The 26,378-nt window shown below is 43.0% G+C and overlaps 1 protein-coding gene across 9 annotated transcripts in view; it reads right to left on the minus strand.

Moving 5' to 3' along the window:
* birc6 (baculoviral IAP repeat containing 6) overlaps window positions 1-26,378 on the minus strand; it is a 137,812-nt gene that overhangs the window by 64,967 nt on the left and 46,467 nt on the right. For 7 of the 9 annotated variants that reach the window (XM_034682615.1, XM_034682616.1, XM_034682613.1 and 4 more), the window contains exons 49-62: window positions 26,085-26,285; window positions 25,705-25,984; window positions 25,370-25,626; window positions 24,799-24,907; window positions 24,270-24,506; window positions 21,828-22,689; window positions 21,255-21,398; window positions 19,257-19,386; window positions 12,935-13,066; window positions 10,866-11,027; window positions 10,266-10,439; window positions 4,796-5,019; window positions 4,022-4,355; window positions 3,431-3,648 (exon numbers count right to left, since the gene is read on the minus strand). In XM_034682615.1, coding sequence (XP_034538506.1) covers window positions 3,431-3,648; window positions 4,022-4,355; window positions 4,796-5,019; window positions 10,266-10,439; window positions 10,866-11,027; window positions 12,935-13,066; window positions 19,257-19,386; window positions 21,255-21,398; window positions 21,828-22,689; window positions 24,270-24,506; window positions 24,799-24,907; window positions 25,370-25,626; window positions 25,705-25,984; window positions 26,085-26,285 — 3,464 coding nt within the window. The remainder of the gene's footprint in view (window positions 1-3,430; window positions 3,649-4,021; window positions 4,356-4,795; window positions 5,020-10,265; window positions 10,440-10,865; window positions 11,028-12,934; window positions 13,067-19,256; window positions 19,387-21,254; window positions 21,399-21,827; window positions 22,690-24,269; window positions 24,507-24,798; window positions 24,908-25,369; window positions 25,627-25,704; window positions 25,985-26,084; window positions 26,286-26,378) is intronic. The other 2 variants (XM_034682619.1, XM_034682617.1) reach the window with 1 other exon arrangement.

The following is a 26,378-nucleotide window of genomic DNA, read 5'->3' on the forward strand; positions in this document are numbered from 1 at the left end:
CCATGATCCGTCCTCAGCTCTGACAACTCCATAAATCCAGAGACAGAGGAGGGACAGGGAGCATGAGACTGGATGTCACCATGACAACAAAACAAGGCAGGTCTGATTCAGAACGAGCCAACCTTTTCTCTCATCCGGCTTCCAGAAAATGCTTCGTCCTTATTAAGCAGCCGAGCCGCAGAAAAGGTCAGGTCCAATTTAGTGCAAACATTTAACGGCCAAACAACAAAAACTGCTTCTGCTTGTTCCTTTTCACAGTTTGAGTTTGTTTCTCCTCTGCATCAGTCTCATTGCTCTTCAAAGAGCTGAAATCATACACTTCTCCAGCATGTTTGATATATATACAAAGATGATGCAGCGCTTCAGAGGGGTATAGGCTGTATTTGACGTTACTTTTAGTTTCCCCCTCTGCGTGTGACAGCGTCAGAAATAAGGATTGTGTGTGTGTGTTTGTACTTTAATTCTTATTTGCATGTATGTTTCAGTAATAGTTTAATGGATTGTCATGTTTGTATGCATTTGTGTATTTTTTTAATGAACTGATTGTGTTATGTTTTAGATCTTTTAATCAGTTAACTGTGTCTAGAAGACACGAAACTGGGAACTGGTGAGTCACACCTCCACCTTTAATTAAGTAATCAGTAGCAGGAGCGGCGGAGGCTGAGGACAAGGAGAACAATACAAGAGGAGCTTCCAATCGGTCGCAAAGTGAGAATGAAACAGGACGCTGGGGGAATAGCAAGAGACGGTGCAAACTGAGAGAGGGACGAGACGCAACGGGTTCACAATGACGCCGGTAAGGAAACTGGGGACAGTGATCCATGTGATCGGCAAGGAGAAACGCCGCACAGAGACAAGGGATCCCCCAATTAGGAGCGTCGGCAGTGCAGCTAGTGTCCACCAATGCTACTTCACGCAGGCCTGGGTCGGTAGTCGGCAAATGATGACCCGGGAAAACCGTCTCTTTAAAGGAGTCAACGTGAGGCGGGCCATGTTGAGCAGCATCGAAGCAGCATTGGAGAAGCTGGAAAAGGTTCAGAGACGGTGGAAGGAATGTTCCACATCGGACTCTGACTTTTATCTGACTTTGCTAGGTAGTATTTTATTGTTGCAACTCCCTATTACACCTGTCACTTGTTTTCAAGTCTTTTTATCAACCTCTTATGGTAATAAATTAGATCATTGGGTATTTTAGTTTCCTGTCTGTTTTTTTACTCTGCTCCCCCTGGTTTTAAGAACCTGTGTTTCTTAAAGAGTCCTAGGCTTGACATTTTAAATCCTAGGTGGCATTGTTGGCATCTTTTATCATTATTAGTGCTCTTAACTTTAAAAGTTTTTAGCCCGGCCACATCAGAACCAAATAAAGAGAGCTAAACTCCACTGACATAGACCCGCAGCAAACAAGCTTACTACACGTTAAACTCTGGAGGGCTTCAGACACCTTACAAACTACTAGAAATACTGTGATTGGGCAAGGTTTGATGCCTGGGTAGAGCTCACAGGAGGAAGAGGAAGGATATCATCTTTACAGACGTCTGATTTGAGTTCATATGAATTCCATGTATTTGTACAAATCTGTGATATCAATGAAAAAATGAAAACCAGAGCAGACACCTTAATCTGCCACAGCGAGCTTGGGTTTAACTGTCATGTGTCAGAGTTCTTACGCTCTGTATTTTCTTCAGACAGGTGCTGCTGAGACTCTGCAGACGGCTCAATAGAAATCCTCTCTGTCAGTTAACTGAGCAAGACAGTCAAGGGGAGTTTAAGAGTCAATCTCTATTCATGACAATCCCTTTCTTTAGCCTCTCCCTGAAGGGTGTCAATAATACAAAGGACACATCAAAGCTCAGTTTGCCTCCTACACTTGGGCTGAACAATTAAGCTATTTGTCAGAGGCTCAATGCAACATATGCAGGACGGGCCTTGAGTAAAGGCCAGCACGGCAGACAGCCATTAATGGCAGCAATGATTTTCTCATTGTTTCTCTATCAGTGCGAACAACAAAACAATCAATCAGGGAGAGTGTCGGTGTGTGCTGAGCTGGATCAGTGGAAGATGTGTCAGAAATCAGACGCTCTTTTGTCTACGGTTTTAAGTTGAGTCATGTGGAGTCAAAAGTTCAAGGAGCCAAAGACATCGAAGTAAAGCACACGAGTGAGCCTATACCTCACTCGTGCCAGTGTTTATCTTTTACTTGTCCGATCATTTCATGGTAAAAAGGGTTAATAATCTTTTTTTATTTTTGAAAGATTTGAAAATTTGAAAAGGCTGAGGAACAAAAATGTAACATTTTGAGGTTTAAACAACATTTCTTTAAAGGGTCAAAAAGAATATTTAAATATATCTACATGCTAGGGATGTCAACCGGATGTAAGAACTTACTCAAACACATTTTTTTGTTTTGATTTTCTATCACTTTGAACAAACCTCATGTGGTCTTATATTTGGTTCAGCTATCAGGGAGGTGTTTTAAGTTTAAAGCATGCTTTGATGTGAATCAGCTGACTGAAGGTGTTGCTCACAGTGGAGACACTCAGCTGGGGGCTGCGGCTGAGTGACAGGTCTCCACGTGCGCTTTTTTTTCTGCGCCGATGGACTGATTATGACCCGGTTGCTCTCCCGGCTGACACCTGACCACGTTCACATGCTTATTTTTCTCAATAAGAACGAGTAGACACAAAACTGGACACTGAGAGTCTGAACTATGTTTCTGTTCAGTTCCATTGTTGAAGTCTGAGTCTTCACTTTTATGACTGTTTGTCCGTGGAGATCATGAGCCTGCTTCACACGTTGATATTCAGTGTGTTTGACGTTTTGAACACCTCAATACGATCTGTAGATATTTAATAATGTCAGTTACATACATTGTGTCATGAAGGGAAATTTGATTTAGAGGAAAAAACGCATTTGGCATGTTTTTGACATGAAAAACATTCATGTTTTTTTTTTTATGATTAATTGATAATTGATCATTAACATTTCCAAAGATTGATCAAGGAAAATACTTGAAATTTCCATCCCTACTACACACTAGTGCACATTAGAAACAGTGATCTACACTGTGGAATGATTAGTTTCTCTATTTTTAAACATGTTGAGATAAAACACGAGTATATAATAATTGCTGGGGTGAGTTATGTATGATCCAGATTGATATCTTAAACTTCAAAGAGAGAAGCTGATACACTCAAGGTTAAAAAAAATGAGTGTGTCTCTGAACTTTCGTCTTTGGACTTTCTTTAAATCAAGCCGGAGTTAAGGACCAAATCAAAGGTTCTATTTCTGAGGCCAGCCGCACAAGTCCTTACTCCTTCAAACAGACAGAGGGAGGTTAGTCGAGAAGATCTCTTCTACCGCAAGTCTTCATGAATAGCATTATTACAGTGTGTGTGTCTGTGAGTATGTGTGTGTGAGATTCGGGCCGTACCTCAGACACACTGGTGTTGGCGTTGGGGTTGCGTGGGGCATGGTGGCTGAGAGCAGACAGACAGGCCAGGATGAGGTGGATGGCTCCGATCTCCAGAGCCATGCGCCGCAGCAGGACGCCGTCATCTGTGGTCAGAGGAGTGCTGCTGAACAGAGCTCGCAGGACGTGGAAAGGCAGCGTGGGCAACACATTGGCTGATGGAGACTGCAGGATGTGGCCTAAAAGGAGGACAGAGCAGATGAGGTCAGTTGATTTGCAGTATCCAGTCAAGCCCTTATTTTCTGTGTGTTTATATATTCATCTTTTATTTGAACAGACCTTTCTTTCTTGATGTGATAGTTACTTCAAAAATCAGACATCTGTTTCATCTGTTTTCATGAGTTGGTGTTACTTAAAGGTAATATCACAATGTCTAGCCTTCAGGATCAAAGACATGATTGAAAATGAAGATAAGAGAGGCAGACCCATGTGACACAAGGATAAAAGGATGAGGATCTTTGTGTTTGTGTTGAAACCTCTATATTGGACTCAAAGTGTGACGGTGGGTAACATCAGAGTCTGGAGTTTGAGTTGTTGTGTTTTAAGACTTACTGCCCTCTCCATCATCAGTGACACCCAGCACCAGACGCAGCAGACACTGGGCATGCTTCCTCTCCTTCAGCAGGACCTCCGCGTACCCCGGCAGGCGCAGGAACAGACCGAAGGCCGCCAGCGAGTGGGCCGGGATGGGTGACATGGTCTGCACTGAGGATGATGACGACGACGATGACTGAGACTGCTGCTTGTTGATGGGCGGGGGCTCAGTGGCGATGGACTCGGGTGCCTCGTACACCAGCTCGCCTGACTGCTCGATGGTCACCCACTCAAACTGGTCGCTGTCCTTGGGCTTCTCCTGAGAGGCTGAGGGCACCACCGGGGCGCTGACCTGTGAAGGAGCAGGCAGGGGAGCAGAGTTTAACTCAAACACAGGTGAGAGGACACCAGACAGTGCTGACAGGTGAGATAGGAAGAGCAGAGCGGGAACTCTGCAGCGTCAGGATGTGGTAAATACAAGTGCCTGAGGAAGAGGAGATACTGCAGGCCTGTTTCATCCTCCTTTAATGGAGGAGGTTGACTAAATGGATGTTTACTCTCACAACACCACACTGAAATAAGAGTCCTCTGCCTTGGCATGGCTAGTTTAAAAACAGTTCCAACTTAAAGTCCACCAACTGCCTTTTCAGGGGCTTTCAACCATCCTCAAAAAGTCTTCATTTCATAGACTGCTCATTATATTTTACCTGAAAGTCAGAGAATGTCTAATACTGAATTTATGATCATAAAACAAATCCCTGTGTCCGTGTCGCGTTGGGCTTTGAGTCTCACCTGCTGAATGACATCAGGGTAGAGCATCGGCAGCCTCTCTGCAATCAGTGCGAGGCCCCCCATGCCGGCAAAGACCTGCAGCGGGGACTGGATGGGGCTGGTCTCCAGCAGGGACTCGTCGGTGGCGGCATCCAGACATTCTTCCCCAGGCGTCATGGGTTCATCCTCAGGACAGCTGTTCAGCATGTCACAGTGGTCGACTGCAAGCAGAGCAAAGAGAGGACCTGTTGTATGTTCATGCATTGTCCGGCATCTGGGGCACTCATAAGAACAGAACTTCAACTTCAGACTGGAATAAAGATAAATGATGGAGAGTTTCTTGTGATGGCAAGATTTTGGGGTTTTTGGTTTTTGTAGAGCCTCAAACTTTTTTTCTGTCCTTCCACCTGTTATCTAATCTTGTCAAAACTTTTTTAGATTCATTTTTGTGAAAGCTTGTCCTTTTAAAGTGATTCAAAATTATACTTTCCCATTATTTTTTTTACGTCTTATAGTCTGAAAAAGTATAACAGCTTATGACAAACTTAATTTTTCATAAATTTCATGTTGTGTTTTTGACGCAAAGCTGCCACGAGAGCAGTGATGGTGGAGTGATACAGAGATAATGTTAAGAGAACAAGCGCTGCTGTTGAAAGCTAAACAGAAAAAGAGATATAAAGTGAAAGTGAATTTGAATGTAGCATTTCCTCAGGACTCCGTCTAACAGAAACCTGCTTTCTTGTCAGACATTTGGCTCCAGACAGAAACTGAATTGCAGATTAGACTTGTTCTTTGGAGAGGTGTAAGAGGTGGGGGGGACGGCCTTTTAAGCCCAGAGCAGCACTGTGTTTAAGCGTCCTGACACCTGTAGCTGCCGCGCCTGTAAAGGGCACACTTTGCTTCAGTGTGTACTCAAGAGACTGATATAAATGGAGTCTACACTTCTACACACTGGAAGTCTCAGCAGGGAGTTTAGAGGGATTGTGTCACCCTTTATATCACAGGTCACTGCCGGCACCCTTTTCCATTTATCTGCTGTAAAAGGTCTTAGGGGGGAGGAGACGGGTGTGAACAGTTTTTGGGAGCTGTCATGGAAAAGCAGTTTGAGTCTGAGGTGTATTTGTGCAGACTGCAGGCAGGAGAGACTGGAACAAATTCATAAACATATTCAGCCGGCAGTGAATTCACTTAGAGAATGAAATCTGTGATGCAAAGTCTGGATGGAGGAGATACTCCACTGAACGACTAATCCAAGGTATTTGTTAGTCTCTGTGTGCGCCCAGCTGTATAATCTCTACAGCCACTGTAATGAGGCTATCTGAATTCAGCAGCCACAGACAGGAAGGACATATTGGTTAAATAAAGATAATGACTGACCTCATCAAGCCGCTACAGTCTGGGCGGTGGGCTCATTTAAGGATGGGGGAGTTTATTCGAGGTTGATCGGAGGGGAAGTGGCAGAACAGTAGCCGCTCATATTTGGGAATGTTGGGGTGGAAAACTAACGGGCTGCTCCCAGAGTCCGCTTCCTGCTGCCTGTGAAAAGGGACGCTGTATAACCTGACCCTGAATGTCAGCTACTTTAATGGAAGGCTTTTAGCACTGAGGGTGAAGAATCTCTCCTCTGTGCCTCTGCTGGACAAAAGGAGAGAGGCGCTGAAGTGACTTTTTGTGTCTGTAGAGGCAACTGTCTCACGACTCTTTACAGCGCTCTGTAACTACAGGGATATTTAAAATCACTGTAAGCTGCCTCTTTAATGACATCTATGAGATGTACACTACCAGTGGAAAGTTTGGACACACCTTCCCATTCAATGGTTTTTATTTATTTGAATTATTTTCAACATTGTAGATTAATACTGAAGACATCAAAACTATGAAATAATCTGGTTTTACCATAATCTGGATTACAACAGTAGTCAAATAGGACTATCCATTGTGTGCTAACCCTACCTCTGAACAACACAACTGATGGTCTCAGACACATTAAGAAGGCAAGTCATTCTACAAATGAACTCTTGACAAGGCTCATGTTAATTAGAAACCATTCCAGGAGACCTCTTCATGAAGCAGACTGAGAGAATACCAAGAGTGTGCAAAGCTGTCATGAAGGAAAAAGGCCCCCTTTTTCCTTCATGACAGCTTTGCACACTTTACAGAATCTAAAATATAAAACATATTCTGCTTTGTTTAACACTTTTTTGTTCATTCAATAATTCCATATATGTTCTTTCATAGTTTTGATGTCTTCAGTATTAATCTACAGTGTTTACAATAATTACAATAAATACAAACCATTGCATGAGAATGTGTGTCCAAACTTTTGACTTAGTGTACTTTGAAAACACGGTCTCATCACTGTATTGTAATTTCATTTTAAATGTTTTTAAAATAATATTTTTAGGAGCCTTTTCTCTCTTTCAGAAAAAAACAGGAAATGCGAAGAGCAGAGAGACGGGGGAAAGATGCAGCAAAGAGCTGAGGGCAGGAGTTGAACCAGAAACTCCAGGACGAGGACTGTAGTCTGAGTCTGTTTTAAACCCTAAGCACACTTGGTGTATAAATCCCTACCCTTACGGCCCAGATACAAACTGTCACAGTGCTACAGTCACAGAAAGGCTCAGGGATGTTCTAAACTAAGCCTTGGATAGTAGTGATGAAATAATCAGAGTGAGTAAAAAGCAAAGGGGGAATGTTTGAAATGACAGTAGAGTCATCACTGATGTTATCAAATCTAACTGTGCTTTACTGCCGTTAACAAGTCTTATGTGTTTCATGTACAAGTTGAACTAATAATCTTAAAAATGCTGGAAACTACAGGGGTAAAAATGACACAAGAAGGACTTTATATAAAATAATATTTCCCAAATAATATTTCAGTGATGCTGAGTAACTCCAAAGTGATCACAGAAAAGATGAGCTTATATCTTCTTCAAATTGAAGCCATAGATCATGAGCAGCTCGTGTCCGGAGTACTAAAGGCGTCTGTGCAGCTCTGCAGATTCACCTGTGCTGACATCATCAAAACAAGACACTGACGTTAAAATTTAATCTGGTCCAGAGCCGACCTTCAAGCCTGCAGAATCAGGCAGCTAAATATAAGCGGCCCTGTGGTCACCACCTCTGTGGACCGGTGGCGTTGCCCTCGTACTAAAAGGGTCAGCGGTCTGATCCCAGCGACAGCCTGACAGACCGAATGTCCTTCAGGTACCTTCAGAGTTTGTTTCGTCATCCATCAAAGGAGTGCAAAGCTAAAAATACTGGATTAACCCACTCCCATGGTTGATTGAAGTCAGCACAAAAGCAGCTCTGGTACAACATGTTCTTTATGCTGCAGCACATACATGAACGTACCATGAACTTCTAAGAAGCCCATGAATATTTGATGAATGCAACCTCTAAGGATGAGAAGCTTTAATTCCCAGAGGGCTGCAGAGGTAAGAAGAGCAATTGTGATTGGACTGTTTGTGCTTAAGACCACTCCACAAGCTTTTAGACTTCAAAGCTTTTCTTTCAAAGCAACTTGAGAAGAAGCTGAGGTGATGTGAGCGGAGCCCTGACCAAGGTACGACTCCATTAAATCATGATGCAGGGGAAGGAAAATAGCCATGGACGAGATGCATGCTGCAGCAGGAAATATTTACAATGTACCTGCTTCATGAGTCCTTTACTTGATGTCATGATGAGTCAAAGAGGTTCAATAAAGTTCTGCATGACAGACTCCTCTTGGTTCAATAAGTCAGAGAAAACCACTATAAAGTGTGTAGACGACGCTCTTTTAATACCTTATGTTTCCTAAAGAGTGTGCAGCATCCTGTACACCAGTGTGACCAATATTCTAGTATATAATGCAGAGAGAGGTATTTGAATGTGTGACTATCAGTACTACCATAGGTTGAGCTTAACTGTCACACTCTGCAGGATGTTGAAAACAGATGATACTGCAAAGACGGGCACTGCTATACAGAAAGATCACATTGCTGATTTTTATGGCAGGAAACTCTTTTCCCTCTGAAACCCCCCAAAAAACAGACTGTATCTTAAATGACGGTGCAACTCTGTATTATATGGTGAGTAAAACAAGAGTTAAAAGAGAACAATACACCTTTCTTTTAGAAGCAGCCGAGGTTAAGATTAAATCGGTTTTCATGATTTTGAGTGAGTTATACATGCTTTTATTTCAACTCATCTGGACTCCTGTAGAACACTTTATGTAAGCGTTAATCAGGCCTCCCTGTCATGGCTAGTGTTCATCCAAAATGCTGCTGCTCGACTTTTAACCGGCACCCATAAGCAAGAGCAAATTACCCCCATCCTCCACTCCCTCCACTAGCTCTCTGGTGATTCTAGGATTGAAGATTTTATTGTTTGTTTTTAAATCTTTAAATGGAGTAGCTCCACAGGATGTTTCTGACCTCCTGGAAAGCTACACTCCCACAAAGTCTTTGAGGTCTACTGGTCAGCAGCTTCTTGTGGTCCCTGAGACCAGGCTGAAAACCAAGGGTGGCCCTGGCCCCAAAACTGTGGGCCGAGCTGCCCCCCCATCTTAGATTGTCCCCGACATTACTGACTTTTGAATCACATCTTAAAACTTATTTTTACTCCTTGGCTTTTAACCAAGCATGAAGGTGTGTGGTCTCTGTCTGTTCTTTTATCTATTTTTTATTTCGTCCTACAGTGCTTTTTTTTTGTGTTTTTGAAATTATTTTTTGAAGTGTTTTATGTGTTTGATTATGATTAATCTATTTTATTCTATTTTCTATTGTTTTTTTTCTGTGTGTTTTAACTTATTTAAACCTCACTGTGCAGCACTTTGCTAAACTTGATTGGTTTTTTTTAATGTGCTGTATAAATAAAGTGGATTGGATTACTTCTTTCTTTGTCCATTAGATAACTTTTAATCAAACTCCTTTAGAACATCAGATCAGCAAACATTATTAGATGATGTCAAAGATCAGACTGCTCATTGAGATTGATATGTTACATTTAATAGTGTTAGCCAATCGTAAGAACCATCGTACTTTAGTTTGGGAAATGTTCATTGGTGACAGTTTTCCAGCTGGAATAAAATAATTATCTTGTGAGGAAACACTGGTTGTTGATTTTGGTGCCCCCTGTGGACAAAGTGGGACCTCTCCTCTCTTTGCTGACCTTGTCTTGTAATGAAGTATTCTAAATAGACTCTCACACTGCTTACTTTAAACACTCAACAGAAATATTTGTCAGGGACGATGTAAAAAAGGCTGTTCTGGTAATGTGCAGCTCATCAATTTGTCCAACACTTAATCCCCACCAACAGTTTTGAAAATATCTCCATGAAAAGTATTAGTCTTGTCATTGATTGTCTCATTTGCTTCTGTTTGTCATCAAGAGGCATCAATATTAATGTGAGTCTGTTCTGTAACCAGCTAAAACTCCTCACAGCAGCATTCATTAAATAAATAAATAATCCTCCTCCTCTACAAAGTGCAGAGCAGCTTGTCTCTGGTACCTTTCTCAGTGCGGAGCCTCTTGAAGGAGTCCGTCTTGGAGAGTCCAGGGTCAGAGATGACCTTGGAGCCCAGCTTCACGGTGAGGTTGATGGACTGGTAGCCTTGGGGCAGTTTGCGGTCATACAGGAGTGTCAGTAGTTGAGCCAGAGTCATCTCAGGTGGAAGGGGCTGACCTGGAGGACAGAACCAGAAGACATAAAGTCAGTTCTCTGAATCTGAACTTTGGCTGACACCTTGATGTCCTGCAGCCATGTGTGAGTGGGCACATCAGAGCTGTCTGTTAAGAGCCTGAACCCTCCTACTTACTGCAGCTCTCTGGCTCACAGGCATATGAACACCCTTCAAACAAACCACCACACACACTTCATTCAAGGCTATTGCTTACACTGTGATCAACTGATACAACCAAGACAAACCACAACAACACACCCAGATCATTTATCCAGCTCAGCATGCAACTTACAGAAGAAAACTCTACATCCAACTTCATACATTTCATCTCTGGAACACTTTGTTGATATTGAAACTTTTCTTCTTGAAGCCAAACAAACTAATCAAACAGCCTCCCTACTTTCACAGTGAGTATACGGACACAGTACCTGGAAGCAGTTTGTGGTAGAGGTGGAAGACAGGCACACTGATGGTTTTGGCTGAGGGGTCCACACCAGATGACGCAGTCAACTTGTCGCTCATCACACGACCTCTGCGTGACGGAGGTCTGGGCGGGGTTGAAAGGGCTCGCTTCGACTGGGACTTCAAGCCTGATGGCAGAGACAGTCATAATAGAGTTAGAACAGGATTGATGGTTGAGTTTTCATTGAGAGGAATACGGTTAAAGACGGTCAAAAATCGATTCAACAAAATTGAAGGGTGCAATCTGCATTTCACTCCGCTTGTTCAACATCATGAAGTCTCTTGCACTGCTCTCTCGTCACTCGCTGAGTTGAGCGTAACAGACATGGCAGCAGCAGGTGAAGACCGAGCAGTTCAGGATGCACCTCTGTGTTTACAGTCTGAGGTACGGCAGTATTTTGTCTTTCACTGATATTCCTGAAGAAAAACATGTCGATTCACAGCCAGGAGCATAATCTGCACTTTAGTTTATTTAAAGAGATTTACCTTATTTGTTTTAATATTTAATACTTTCATTTGGGAATCATTCACTTTCCATTTCTTTAGAATTGTTCTGAAATTTGGTATTTTTGTAGGGTCATTTTGAGTTTTTTCGCAAGGTGCTGAAAAAAAGTGTGCAGTGGTTTTATTTGAGTTACAACACACCTTAAAAATGAAAAAGGATTACTTTGTTTACAAAAAAATATAAGAGAACAAATATATATTGTAACTGTCCACATCTGAGAATTGGAGTTCAATCCAGTTTTCTTGAAAAACGTTTGAAAATTCATGAGTGAATCATATCATGAACCAAAAACCAGGATTCAAATCAAATCGTGGGATTAGTGTATACTTACATCCCTATAAGTTATATTGAACATATTAAAGCTGGGGTTGGTAGTCAGATTTAGATACACTTTTTGTTATACTGGTTAAAGTGATCTTTATGTCCCGATGGTAATCAATACATAATGTGTTCTTAAAAAAGAGGTAAAAAAAGCTGCTATCTACAGCCGGGTAAACCTGGGAAAACACCAACCAATCCCTGCCATCAGGAGCCAAATGATGAAACCAATCAAATCCCGCCCTGCTGTTCTGCCCGCCTCCTGTGCGTACATTTCATGTTTGTTTGTGTTTTTAACTTTCACTATGAAAATGTTTTGGTGTTTTCTTACCGCTGAGTGGGACACAAACAATATGCTGAGAACCGGTTTTGAATCAGTCACCATCATATGATTGCGAATCAGCGGCGCTCGTGTAAGTGAGCGGGGGCGTCGTTTTGGAGGAGCTCCGAGAGGAGAGGGGTTAGACTGAGTCCTGAGGAAATGCTCCATTCAAATTCATGCTAGTTTTCCATGACTACCAACCCTAGCTTTAAATACAAGCAAAGTAGTGCTGCAGGTGCACAGAGGATGGATGTATCAAAAATAAGTCAGACTGTTTTATAACTCAAAGTAAAACTTTGTTTTAAGGTGCATATAAAACATCTGATCTTCAAGACAGAGGATCATACCTGTTTTAAACTTGCAGAGTTTTAACACCAATCATTGCATTAAAGTGGAACCAATGTGACTTTTCTATTGACTGGGCTGGAAAAGAATGAGTCCATGTTTTCAATGTTAGTTGCATCTTAAGAATCTTAAATCATGTCATGTAAGAAATCACTCGTTCACTCTCTCAGCTGACTTAAAGATGGGCGGTAGATTAAAAGGTTTGAGAGCATAACTTCACATCATCAGGGACAGGTGAGGGCTTTAGATTTGGTTTGCTGCGTGTCTAATGGAGCATTATGTGTCACTATGAGCACACACACAGGTTCTCTCTGTGCACCTGCTTCTTGTTGTTAAGTGTGTGTAGTTCTTTTTTCAATATGTGCCTTCACTTTGAGTAATTCGAAAGTTTCCTCTTTGTACACAAGCATCCTACGCAGCTCCCTTTTTAATACGTTTGGCATTTCAGCGATGGGACGAGATCCAGAGGCGGGCAGAGGTCGGCTAATTAGCTGATGGCTTGGTTGCCAGTGGACAGGGGCTGAGTGTGGAATAGGTCCAAGTACCTGAGGCCACCACAACACTGTAGTTATCCTGGAAGCCGTTGTCTGCTTTCATCTTCTCCTTCTCCTCGTGGTTCTTCTTCTCCTTGTCCTCCTTCTGCTCGTTGATCAGTTTAGCTGTGATGCTCGGTGTGTCTGTTCAGAGAGACAAGAAAGAGAGGACAAACATCAGCATGACATTCTTCTTGTGAGCTCACTGGGGTTTATTCATGTCAGTGTCACTTCTGTGTTTCCTACAGAATGATGCTGTAGCTGTAGCATGCCTCTCATGCTTCTGGAAACCCTTAGTTCAATATGTAACCACCCCCTGAGACACCAACATTACGCCTTTTTGGGATGCAATGTGTAGCCCATGTGTAAGTACCATAGACTGTAAAATAATGGACGTAGTATCCGTGATGTCACCCATATATTTCTGAAGCACTGTTTTGAGGCCAATCGTCGACATGAGTCATATTGGAAATGCTGAACACAACCTGACTTCTGTTGAGCGCGTGTAAGGTAAAGAGGCGGGCTTTGAGCCTCCTCGCCAACAACTACAGTGTTCCCGCCTGTCAGTCAAGTCAGCTGTGCCTCTCATTATGGAAAACTTGTAATCTTAATATCTTCGAAACTGCTGAGTTATGAAATAATTCCCCGATCCCGTACAGTGTGTGCCGATGGAGAAACAAGCTATCCAGACTAAATTCGTTTTCTGAACCAAGCTGTAAACATGTTAATTTCTGCTGTAAAGATTGTCTTTTTTGAATGGGTGTGTATGTGGTTTCTGGTATTTCTGGAGCCAGCCTCAAGTGGACACTTAATGAACTGCAGTTTTTAACACTTCCGCACTGGCTTCAATTCCCGCAGCCGAAGGTTGCCGCTTGGAAGTCTGTTCCAGCGATGTTGTGGCATTGCAGTTTGCATTATTTTTACTGATGCATTTAAATCAAAGATGCAGATGAGGCGTTCTGCTGTTAATATGGCCCGGGCTGTTCGAAAGAGGAGGTTGCTTTGCAGGTAGAGCCTCGAGGAGGTGTAGAGTCTAAGACATAATGTGTTAATCAGCTCATCAGAAACCTGAATCTCTGGTGTACCACTGCTAAAGAACACTCTGGAGAAGAATGGACGACGATGTGGGATAAACTCTGTCAAATTATCTCGGTCAAAAGAAAGAGGCTCAAATCTTCTTCCTCTAACTCCTTGTAATAAAGAGATTTCTGCAGGGACAGTCTGATTTATTTTTCTCCCTCAAAACCAGAAATCCAAATAAATTGGCTTTCTGCAGTCCTGCTGGAGAGAGAGTGGGAGTGTATCTGAGGAGCAGGTGGATATATTTGGTCTTCCACTTTATATTAGGCTTTGTTTGTAAAGGAGAGGGGCACTTAGTCTCAGAGATTCTGGACCTGAAACCTGATTGTCTTTCACCTTTCTGTACCTTGAAAGTTCTCTGCTGCACTGAGACAAACTTTTTAAACATTTAACTGGAAGCCTGTAAAACTAAAGCAGAACTATATTCTGACTTAAGAGAAACCCTCCCGCCAATGTCCTTTTTTTTAAACATTAACGTGTATTTCGACGCTTCCATCCTTTGTGTGAATCCTTTTAAATGCAACATGAACTAAAGGTGTGTTTTTCTGTCTGAACTGTTGTGTCATATCCTTATCTTTTCGGTCTTTGTATAAAAATACATGAAAAGAGAGGATAAATAAATCTGTGGGGTAATAAAAGTGCATGCAGCGCACACACACACACCCACACACACACACACACCAGCAGTTATGTATCAGGCCTTCTATCAGCCGTTCAAGGTCCCAGGAGGTGATCCATTCATCATTCTGCAGCGCTGACCTTTATGGCCGAAGTGAAGCACAAGGGCGCCTGGCTGAACTGGAGTTAACGTCTGGGAAGCATTCCCTTCATTAGTTCAGCTGTAATTAAAATCTGCAGCCGTTAGAGTTCAAAGACGAGTCTCTGATCATTCACCTCTTGATTAGAGGAAGGTTAGAGAGGACAAGTGGAGACGAGGGGTTAAACTCTACGCTCGTAATAACCAATACCTGTTTGACTTGTTAATAAGTCTGATCCAATCAGAGCGATGCAGCAGTGATTCGTTTCTACACAAACACAGACTGATCACTACTTGTTACTCGCCTTTCTTGGTGATCTTCTGGCTGTGTTGAATACTTGATTCTGATTGGTCAAAACCTCTTGACAATGGTAATCATTCTAAATCAATGTTTTTGCCAACGTGTTTGTATCTTAAGTTAGTAGCCGGGTAATACAGACTGACTGGAGGAGGTTTGGAGTAGAGGCTGACATTTTTTTCAGGAATCTCTCGGGTCACAGCATTTTACAAGGAGGGGGATGATCATCGGCCATTGTGTGAATTTACTGCGTGTTACATTCTTCCTAGCTGACGAAGGTGTGACCTCACCACTGAGCCGGACGATGACATAAAAGGAGCCAGAAATGAGTCCTTTTTACTTCCTGTCATTTTAACAGTATTACAAAAGTTACAACACTACTAAGAGATTCAACTACTGATTGCAAATGGTGCTGAAGTTGAAGCAACAATTTACCTTCTGACAACCAACTCACAACACCGGTGTTACGACAACTCTGACTCATCCTGCCTTGAAGTAAATAAATAAGTCCCTGCTTTGATTTGATCACTCCTCTTTTCTATTTTCTGAAAGGGTTAATATGTGAAGAGACTTTCTCTCCTTTGTGCCCGCCTTGTAGTGAGTGATGAAAAAAAGAAGTGCAAAGTTGCCATGGATACAGTGAACATGGTTAGCTCAGAGCGCCTCCCTCCCTCCCTCATTTTTAGTGTTTGTGTGTTTCTTCACAGTTTGGTGAATCTGCTCCCTCACAGATCCTGCTGCACCGCTCTGTAACCACAGATATCAAACACACGCTGGATTGTTGCTGACGAGGACAAAGTGACATCATCGATCAGGCCGGAGGAAAACTCAATCATTTAAAACAGTTTTTAAGACGATGGAGCACAAACAGGTGACGTCAACGACAGAAAGACCTGCTTGTGTTCAGGAAACTGTCTAAGTTATCAAGGAATCTGTGTGTGTTATAAACCCTGAGAGTTCGGTGTTTACACCACAGCCCAGCACTGTTAGGAACGGATGATCTACAGGAGCATCTCAACAAAGGAGAGCATTGTGAACAAGTCCAAATTCTCCAACAGCTCATCCAGATAGTCAAAATATAATATATTATCTACAATAATTACACATTTTGAAATGTTTCAAGCATGTCATTATTTTAATTCTGATAAGTATGAATGGCTGCTCTCCTCTCCATCAGAAATGTTGTAACTGTCCTAACTTTGCCACAACACTCAAGAAGAAGAGATTTTTAATCTCAGAGATTTTTCTCCTGGTGAAATAAATAATACATTCACTCTGCAATATCCTTACCACATTAACATCCTTGAATATAAATCTCCTTCATTCCCAGTGCTTTTGTACATAGGTTATTCTAACTATTCTGCGCTTCTGTGTATACTTTATTATTAATTTATCTTATATTATTTTATTATATCATATTTTATTTTATTTCATCTTATATGATTTTATTATATTATATTATATTTTATTTTATTTTATCTTATATAATTTTATTCTATTCTACCCTATTCTATTCTGTTTTATCTTGTTTTATTCTATTCTATTCTATTTTATTCCATCTTCTATTAATATTTTGACTTTCTTTCATACTGATTATAAGGACGCTGTCATGCCTGAATTTCCCTCCCCGGGATAAATGAAGTATTTCTGATTCTGATAAATGTTACGTAAAAAAAAAAATATATATATAGCAAACAACTCAAAATATTTGTTTTAAATCTCTAAATTTTTGAATATTTCATTTGAAGTTAGATTACACTTTGAATAATGTAAATAGTGTGTATCTCTCAGTCTATGTCAGTACACACAACCACGGTCAAAGGGAGGACTGCAGACTGGACAGTTGTCAAGAAGACGATCCTCGACGCTCGTCACATGGAGGGTAAGCTGCTGAAGGTCATCGATCAAATGTCTGGCTGTTCAGAGTCAAGCAAAGTGGATTCAAGACCTTTGGAGGAGTGGACTGAGGCTGGTGTGAGAGCATAAGAGCCAACAAGCACAGATGTCCTCAGAATATTCAAATAATTCTGATTATCATCAGCTTTAAGCCAAAATCATCAAGATTTAAAACAAAATGAAGCTTGAATTATTGTACTTTACATGTCATGATTGATAGAAGTTTACCTTTTGAATCAAATTATGAAACCTGAATACTCTCATGATATTCTGATTTGTTGAGATTCGCTCGTATTTCACTGAACTCCAAGAATCTGATCAAATCTCAAACATCAGTGAAACCACGTTCACAGACGGGCTGAGCGGTGCAGTGCGACACTTCATGCTTGTTGTTAAAGAAGCTTGTCACAAGACATTAACGTCCAAACAGAGTTTAAAATTTAACACACAACCAAAGGGATCAGGAGCTGCAGCGGGGAGGCTGAGCACAGGCAGCCGGTTTACCCTGCTTAGCCCTGATTGTGTCCTGCTGTGTGCACAACTACACAAACAGCAGCTGTGGGCCAAACAATATTGATGAAGGCTGAAGTGAAGCTTCAAAAACAGTGTTTGATAGTGATTTACTGTGAAAGCTGCTGTGAACTCTCACACTCACAGGGAGGTGCAGACGTTTACCCACATCGGCTGCAAATATCTCTCTGGAAGACGCAGCCAACCCAATCACACAACCACACAATCACAGTGTCACACAATCACGGTATCACACAATCACAGTATCACACAATCACAGTTTGAACCCGTGTATGGTTTGTTACTTTGTACTGAAATAACATGAATTAAGAAGCAGAGAGTAAAGTATCTACAGAGGGGTTACAGATGTAGTTTGTTAAAGCTACAGTGGATTTGAAAACAGAATTTTAAAGTTGTTGCATGTTCCTGACAATATTCAACTGACATGATATTTGATGTGTGATCCGTCCCTCTGAGCGCCCCCTCCTTTATGTTTTATTTAAAAAACTCTGAATCAACCAATCAGCTCACATGAAACAGCCCATCACATATGGGGCGCTGTTTGTAAAGTTGTGCACACTGAAAATAACAGCAACATTTCTCCACATTTAGCTCTACAAAATTACTGAGTCTGACATTGAACTCTGCCTCTGGGACTTTCTTCATCCTCCTCATAAGCTTCCCTGCTGTATCTTTTTTTTTGTGACTGCTCATCCACCTCAATGAGTTCTACCTCCTCCATGTCATCAGTGATCATCACATCATCCCTGGGAGGGAGCAGTCTTTCCAGCTGGGACATGAGATGTTCTGGGAGCCAATGTTTCTCTGGGAATTCCACCTGGAACTTGATGATCAGCTGTCCCTTTTCATAAGGCTCCTTGTAAGTCACTTTTGTATCACATTTAGAAGAATATTTGTGATCTTCTTTATATTTAATTTGGTTGTGAAAAATATATTAAGTTAAAATCAATGTTAAATCCAAATGCTAAATCTAAATCTAAATGTTAAATCTATCTGCTGGTGCAGTTCCTAACCCTTCTCCACCTCTCTGTTTCTCTCTCCCTCTCTTTTCCTCCTCTGTGTCTCTCTCTTTAACTCCCTCCCTCTCTTTCTAACACCTTCTCTCTTACTCCCTCTCTCTTCCTCCGTCCTCTTTTCACCCCCACTCTCTCACTACCTGCCTCTCTCTATCTTCCTCCTTGTCTATCTCTCTCTCACTCCCTCTCCCTTTTCCTTAACCTGTCTGTCTCTTTGCTCCCTCAGAAACATGTTTGAACTCTCTTATTCTCTCACTTCCTCTCTTTCTCTCATTGAAGGTGATCCAAAAAAAAATAAGCATCACCCACGGCTGTTGACTAAACAGAGCCTTAACACCTTAGCATCATTTGGTGGGAGGGGCTTAGCAGAGTGATACTGGCATTAGTAAATATTGGCAGATGAAACTTTCCATCATACATCGTCTACTCTGTAGTATAGCTCTATTTGATATCTTGTTTTCTGCTGTGAGACCAAAAAATCAGATCAAAGTCAAAATAAAGGATGGAAAACAAACAAACAGAGGAAGGTATCTGATTTAAAGAGACGAGTAAATAGCCGTCACACACACCCAGCTGGTCAGCTACGTTTACAAACACTGAGGAAACTCTGAACAGAGACTTTACTTTTTAAATCTGTGTGACGAGTCGTTCCTTTTCATGAACTGGTGGTTGATTTTATTCCCCCTGTGAGTGAATCAGCCTTTCTTTGTGATGTTTGGCAGCCTGTTCTAATGAAAGGTTCAAAGTTCAACATACCGGACACCCGGTCCAGGACTTCAGCCAGCGTGGTGGAGATGGGCAGATGGAGGGTGCGGTACTTGTGACCTGCTCCATACATGGGATGCTGGATCATATGGCTGGTGGCATTGATGCGTCCTTTGTATAACTGTGGAGGGAGGATGAAACCATTTAGACACAGACAATCAGACTGAAATGATCAAACAAATATCAAACTATATCTGAAATTACACTTTGACAAAGAGTTCATGTTTGATCGGCTCCGTGAGCTGAACTCAGGAGCTTCATGCTGAGAGATTCACAGAAGCTGTTTTGACACATTGAACTGAACTCCTGACAACTGTTCCCCATGTTCTGGTTGAGCAGCATGAAGTGAATTCAAACAACTGAATGTTTTACAACACGGTCCTAAAAGCTCCCTGGTAACATTTCTGCAAGAAGTCAGGATAAGTAAAAGTAAAAGTAAGGAGCATTCACAGCAAGTGGTAGGAAAGGGGTGGGGACATTGTTGGTGTTCAGGCTGGCTGCACTCTGAGTCACTCCCCCTCCTCAAACAATGCTTTGAGTCATGAGAGCACATCCCACAGAGAAAACTTCCACTGTGAGGTGCATGTTAAACTGGCATGTTCTTGAAAATATCAGGGCCTAATCATCCTGAGATTCTCAGGGGTTCCTAAACTTTTAAGCACACAACCCCCTAATTATCAGTGCCAGAGACAGGAGACCCCCCTGACCTGCACCCCTTTACCCAATATAATTCCCAAATCTCTCTCTCTGTCTCTCACTATCTCTCTGAAGTTTCCTATTCGATCTGAAGTCCTGTTTCTGAAAATGAGTTCCACGCCTTTATTTCAAAGTTTAATAGTCATCTAATAAAGTAGGTGTTCAGGTATTTTCACAAAGGGGTAGACTAGTGCAAAGAAGGGACAAACACTGAACACTTAAACACTCATTAAGTGGACTGGTCTCTGAGTTTCTGCTATTCAAAAATCCTTTGTTTGTTAAACATGAAGCTTCACCTACTCTCTCCTTTTCTCAGCTCAGTGCCACGACAAACTCCTCTATCAGCCTACAGGTGTCTCCTTGTTAGCCTCGTGCTTATGTCCTTCCTGGGATTTTAACGTTTCTTCTTTGTAATATTATAGTGTGCTAAAGAAAGATCAGGGGGGGTCACCACATAAAGGAGAAACTTTCTTTGGAGTGTCAGGACGGTCTGACAGTGTTTGCTAAAATGCCTGGTCTGGACCGACCAGACGACCTTGCTGACCACGGTACCGTCTGCCAGCGGGCAGGGAGGAAAAATAGCCCATCATACCGAGAACAATGAGACAGCAAGGATATGAAAATGGTTTTCTTTGGGTAATTAAAACCAATTTTTCAAGCCCCTGCCCCCAGACACACCTCCACTCACACCCACACTGTCCGAAAAGAGCCTTTCTGACATCTAATCATTGAGCTGTGTAAAATATTGATCATTAACGTGTCAATGAGGACGCTTTCACCGAGCATGTATCAGTTTGAGGGGTCACTGTGAGAGGAGAGGAGGTTTGGGTCATACTGCTGCACTGCCCCCCTGTGGTCACAGCTGGGTACTACATTCATCTCTTGATTTCAGTGTTGGCCATCAGCCTGTGCTCTACAACATGTTAGCTGTCTATGTTTCTATCACCCAGAGAGCATGACAGGCTTTGATTTTGATGCTTCCTTTGGATCATCTGATGACCCTTACAAAAGGTTGAAGCTAGACGTGTTTGGAAAGAGTGAAGACCTCTTCTTAATCTCTTCCTAAATGCTCCTGAAGTCATGACAGCATCAAGTGGTTCATACAAACATTCAGCTAACTGATGACATTAATGAAGCTCCTGTAGGGACATTGTTTTCTACTCTTAAATAGATTAAGGGACTACATTGAGCCAGTAGGCACTGCAAGGCTTTGTATGTCACACTTGATCGAATCGACCTGGAAGAGAGATAGAACATATCTCAGGAATATGAAAAAGCAGAAAAGTTACCCACCGGACATGGGGACTGGAGGAAGACGGTGACCTTCTCATCCTCCAGCATGAGCTGCAGGAAAAGCCTCCGAATGAAGCCCGAGATGTTTCCAGAGATGGGGACATTTCCTCTCTGAGGCGCAGACTGGAAGAGCTCACAGAGAACCTGCAATGAGGAAACACAATCCTGACATTAACATGGAGAACGACAAGTAAGAAGATCTAAATTTAAAGTCTCTAAATGACACAACCAAGGCCTTAAAAGAGAAGTCTGGTATTTTAAATCTTACTGGTAGTGACTTATGGGTTTTGGAACTACCACAGACATTGCTTTACACAGCCCTGAGGCTGTAATGGCTAGAACTTCATATCTCAGGTGAAAAAGCCAGATCAGGCTCAGATTAATGTTCAAAGTGTCAGACAACATCACAGAAAAGAAGAAGAGGCAGACATTTAAGTTAAAATAAGATTTGTATGATTTGAAGTGGTGATGGTTAATGCTTTGTTTGGAATGTTGTATCATAAATGTCAAAACCCGTGCAGTGGTTACTGGTTGGCCTTCATGGTTTAGATGTAGTGGGGTGCAGAAACCGACCTGTGCCATGAGCCGCTGGTTGTTGGGGTGGCAGGAGATACACTGGAGGAAGAAGGCCACGGTGGCGTTCTCCAGAGCCGTCCTCTGCTGTGTGGTGAGTCCTCCTGCCTGCCCTGAAGACGCCAGGGAGAAGCGAGACCCTGAAGGCTGGGGTGGAGGGGGTCCTGCTGCAGATCCAGCTCCCAGAGGCTGACAGCCCGCGTTGGCATTGGTACTAGAACTGGCACTGGAGTGGCACAGCAGGAACAGCAGTGCTGTCCACAGCGGGTTCACCTCTGGTCCTCCTAACCAGTCCTTCATGGCGTGACTGTTGCCCACTTCAGTCAGGAAGCGCAGCACAGGAGCAGCCAGCTCTGCAGCCAGAGGAGGCCGGCTGTGTGAGGAAGAGGAGGACGAGTGGTAGTGGTGGTGATGGTGTCTTCTCTCAGTCTGAGCTGCAGGCAGAGGGAGGTCAGCGCTGGCCAGGAGGCCGACACAGAACTGGGCCAGGCTCCGAACCAGCAGCGAGGGCAGGCCTGAGTCAAGCAGCTGCTCTATGGCTCCTGGAGACTGAGAGGCAGCAGCCAGCGTGGTCAGCTGGGACTCTGACAGGTTGACAGGGGGCCTTGCGTGCTTGGAGTCGTCAGTGAGTCCTGCAGCGTTGGTGTTGGCGTCGTGCTGCTTCTTCCCGTCATCGGTCATGGAGAGGCGGTGGTGCTGGGCTTGTGAGTGACTTGCGCTTGGGGCCGAGACGATCCCCATCCAGGACATGAGCAGGGAGAAGTAGCTGGGGTGGATGTGACACATGGAGCACAGCAGGCTGTCCACAGCTTTCTTCAGGACTATGTTGCACGGCAACGACATGGACCAGTTATACAGCAGCCTGAAGGAGAAACAATAAACAACTTAGTTCAAGATAATGAATTTATGCTTTCATATTCTGTGCAGAGAAAATGCTGACAAAGCTATATCCAACTCCTTCATGGGAACAAAAAGGGTAAACTATACATGATTCAGAAAGTAATGTTATATTAACTCAGATGTGTCCTAAGAAACATAATCATCATCAATCATCTCGTAAAACTATAGGTTCATTTTCTAAAACTAGCATCAGTGGAAACGACCTGTTCTTGCTTGTGAGAGTTTTGATGTTACATGAAGGATTTAAAAACTTAAGTCTGGGTGCTTTATGACAAACTCTGTGAGCAAAGAGTTTTGGAGATGAGCCTGATCGAGTCGGCCTAATTTAAGTGCTTCTTTTTGACATTTGCACGATTACATGAAGTGTCAGACAACATTCTGGAAAGGATCCCGAAGGACAGATCTGATTGTTGAGTTCAGATTATATTGTCTTAACATCTTTTAAATCACTCTTTGAAGCCACCAGACTTCATTGACAAATCAGGGATCTCCCTGCTAAGAACGAAGGAGTAGCTTTTCTATTGGTGCCTCTATCAGTTAGTGTTTGTGTTATTGTCTGATTTTGGTTTGTTTGTGGCTTTGATTTGATCCCAAATCATATTTGTAACACAAATTAACAAGAACAATAATCCTGAAGTGGAAATATTTAAATCTGGATTAGATTGCAGGTCGACTAAAGCAAACTATCAAAGTAGTTCCTGAACATTTAAGTCATAATTTCTTAATCAGACTCCATTTTGAAAAAAGCTGTGGCAGAGATCTGCTGGTGTTTTGGTTTAAACAGCGACCCTGTTAACTGCTGACTCTCAGCCGGATGCATCCCTCATAAACGTCTTTAGACGATCATTAAATATCTGATGAGGATATTTTGAAATCTTAATGAAAACTAAACTAGTTTGCGTTCCCAGGAACTCCCTCTGTGTTTCAACAGCTGTGTAAACTCCACAAACACTGACACGTTCAGCTGAAGGTCTCCAGTTTACAGGGTCACTTTTAAAACCGTAACACCGGGAGAGATGCATTCACAGTGGGCTGAGAGAAGACTACTGTTACAATCTGCTAAATCAAGAGAATCACAGCTTCTTCTTTTGAAAAGTACACACACATACAAAAAAGACAGAACAAATAAAAACTAATGAAAGAAAGAGAAATCAAGTGAATCACAGATGTGTGTGATGTTAATGTGGACGGAGGGCGGAATAAAAACACTGCGGTTAATCTACCAATCAGATACGTTCAGCATTGCAGGCCCTGCCCCCTGAAAGTCCCGGGACCTAACTACCACTGAACTAAATTTAGACCCTGGGTCTACCGGTCGAAACGCACGTAGTTCCAGGGTAAAGTTCCTCCGGTCGAAAAACGCCTTATAAAAGGAAGAAGCTTAAGGTTTAAATGATCATAATTTCCAGTTCAGCGTGAACTGAGAATGTATTATATGTGCAGTACTTTACTACATAAAAAGAAAACCCCCTCCATCCACTCTAATGTTAGATCACTACTGTATGTCTGTATGAAAAGTGTTATAAAAAGTCAGGGACTGACTCAAAGAGCTCTCTGTTGAGCAGGGCAGGCAGGTCGTAGTCCACCGGCAGCTCGTAGCTGTGCCACAGGATGGCTGCCACACAGTGGAGGTGGGACGGCGAAGGCATGAGGAGGCCGTACTCCCTGGATGAGGCGGAGGAGGAGCTGGCTCCAGCACCGATGTACCCCATGGGGCCGCTCATCTTGTGGGCTGCTACGCGTGAAGAGTCGTGGACCCACTGCAGCAGAGCTTGGATCCTGAGGGTACAAACAGACAAACTTTGTTCAACGACTTGTCACACAATTTAGGAAACACAGCATCACCTCCTCAGTCCCTCAGTGTGAGAATCACATTAGAATTTATATGCAACAAACGAGCCCAGAAGACAGTAAAAAAGACAAGGGGAGAGAGAGGACACTTTTTACTATCGGCACGTGAGTCTGTCTGGAAACTCACCTTGACTAGACAACTGTTCCACATTGGTTGTTATTCTGATTGAGGGGGACGTAAGGATGGTTAAGTCAAGGTGAAACAAGCATGCTGATGTACCTGTCTTTGGTTCCAGAGTCCTGTGTGGTTCCCAGCTGGTACAATATATCGATGGTGGAGTCTGAGGAGAGGCCATTCAGTCTCCCGAAGAGCAGAGGGCTGTTCAAATCTTCAACGATAGAAGCAAAGAGGGAGATAAGGAGTCAAATACAGAGAAGTACATTCTTCAAAAGGGAATGGAAACTTCATTCTCTGTATACGTTTAACAGTCGTTCACATTTGGCATATTCAGCTGACCTGCTGTGCCCTGATTTAAAGGCTCTAAAGTATAAACTTTTCTAAGTAAGCTGCCTATAGTTAATAATCAAATAATGTCTTACCCTACTTAATGAAAATGAAAATGATAGAAATATTCACATTCTCTGAGAGGACTTTCTGTAAGAAATCCTTTGATGACTTGTTGGGCTGAACAAACATCTAAAATATGCCCTTGTAAAGTCTTTAACTCATCAGAACTTAATTTAAGGACCTCTAAAGGCAATAAATGTGGCTACTTTTCAGGCTTTTTCAGGTCTAATGATGTGCTGCTTGTGATTAACACTCTCCAGTGATGCAGCCGCGTGTGACTCACTGGCTGGGTCGGTGCCAGAGGCTGCACAGTTCCTCAGAAGAATGTCGATGAGCTTGAGCCCGATGCGAGTGGACTGCAGCCCTATCTTGACCAGCACGGCCTCGATGTTAGGAGAGTGCATGCCGCAGTAAGGTGACATGAGCAGAGCAGCACAGGTCTGCAGCAGGTTAGCAGTGGGTGCAGCAGCACTGGCCATCATGGCCTCCAGGTCACTGACGTGAGTGAGACAGTGGTGGAGAAGACGCAGCCAACCGATGCTGTATGAAAAGAAAGAACAGTTACATCCATCTCACTGACAAGCAGACACATACTCAGTCCAGTCTGATGCTCTGTACCTGGTTTTAGAGACCTGGTCCTCAGAGGGCAGAAAGGGGTTGTTGACAGTAGCGGAAGAGGTGTTACCGAACGCCGTTAGCCCCAAGAGTTTGATCTGAGACAGGCCAAGGGTGCTGGCGTCACGAGGCCTGTGCAGCCTCAAGCAAACAGCAGACGCAACCTCCGCCTTCACCAGCTGGATCTTTATGTACGTCAGGCCGCTGGTGATGACTGGCGTGGAGAGGGGCAACATGTTGACCCCGTCAGCACTGATCTCCACGGACACCGAGGATGGGCAGGCTGGAGAGATGGAACAAAGAAATTATACGGCTGCACAAAAAGAGAGGGAAATGCTCAACAGCCTTGTTTTAAGTTCATTTGTAAGCTGAGGTCGACTCACTGGCGAGAGAGGCGAGGTGAGGCTGTATGTGGAGCTCCTTCAGCAGCACGGCAGCAGGGAGGTGGATGGTGAGGTCACACCAGGCCTCCTCTGGCAGGAAGATGTAGGACCAGGCTGCTGAGCGGGCACGGCGGTGTGGGGGCGTGGCCTGGAGGAGGACCTCTGCTGGCTGGGCTGTGGGGCTGCTGGATGTGATGGTGCCTGAAACACAGATCATTTAGGAGAGTTGATGAAAATGCTGTCATGATGAGAGGCTGTACATTTAGGATTTGAAGGAGTGGCCTGAAATAAATA

Source organism: Notolabrus celidotus, chromosome 4 (genome assembly GCF_009762535.1).
Source record: "Notolabrus celidotus isolate fNotCel1 chromosome 4, fNotCel1.pri, whole genome shotgun sequence".
Taxonomy (NCBI): Eukaryota; Metazoa; Chordata; class Actinopteri; order Labriformes; family Labridae; genus Notolabrus; species Notolabrus celidotus.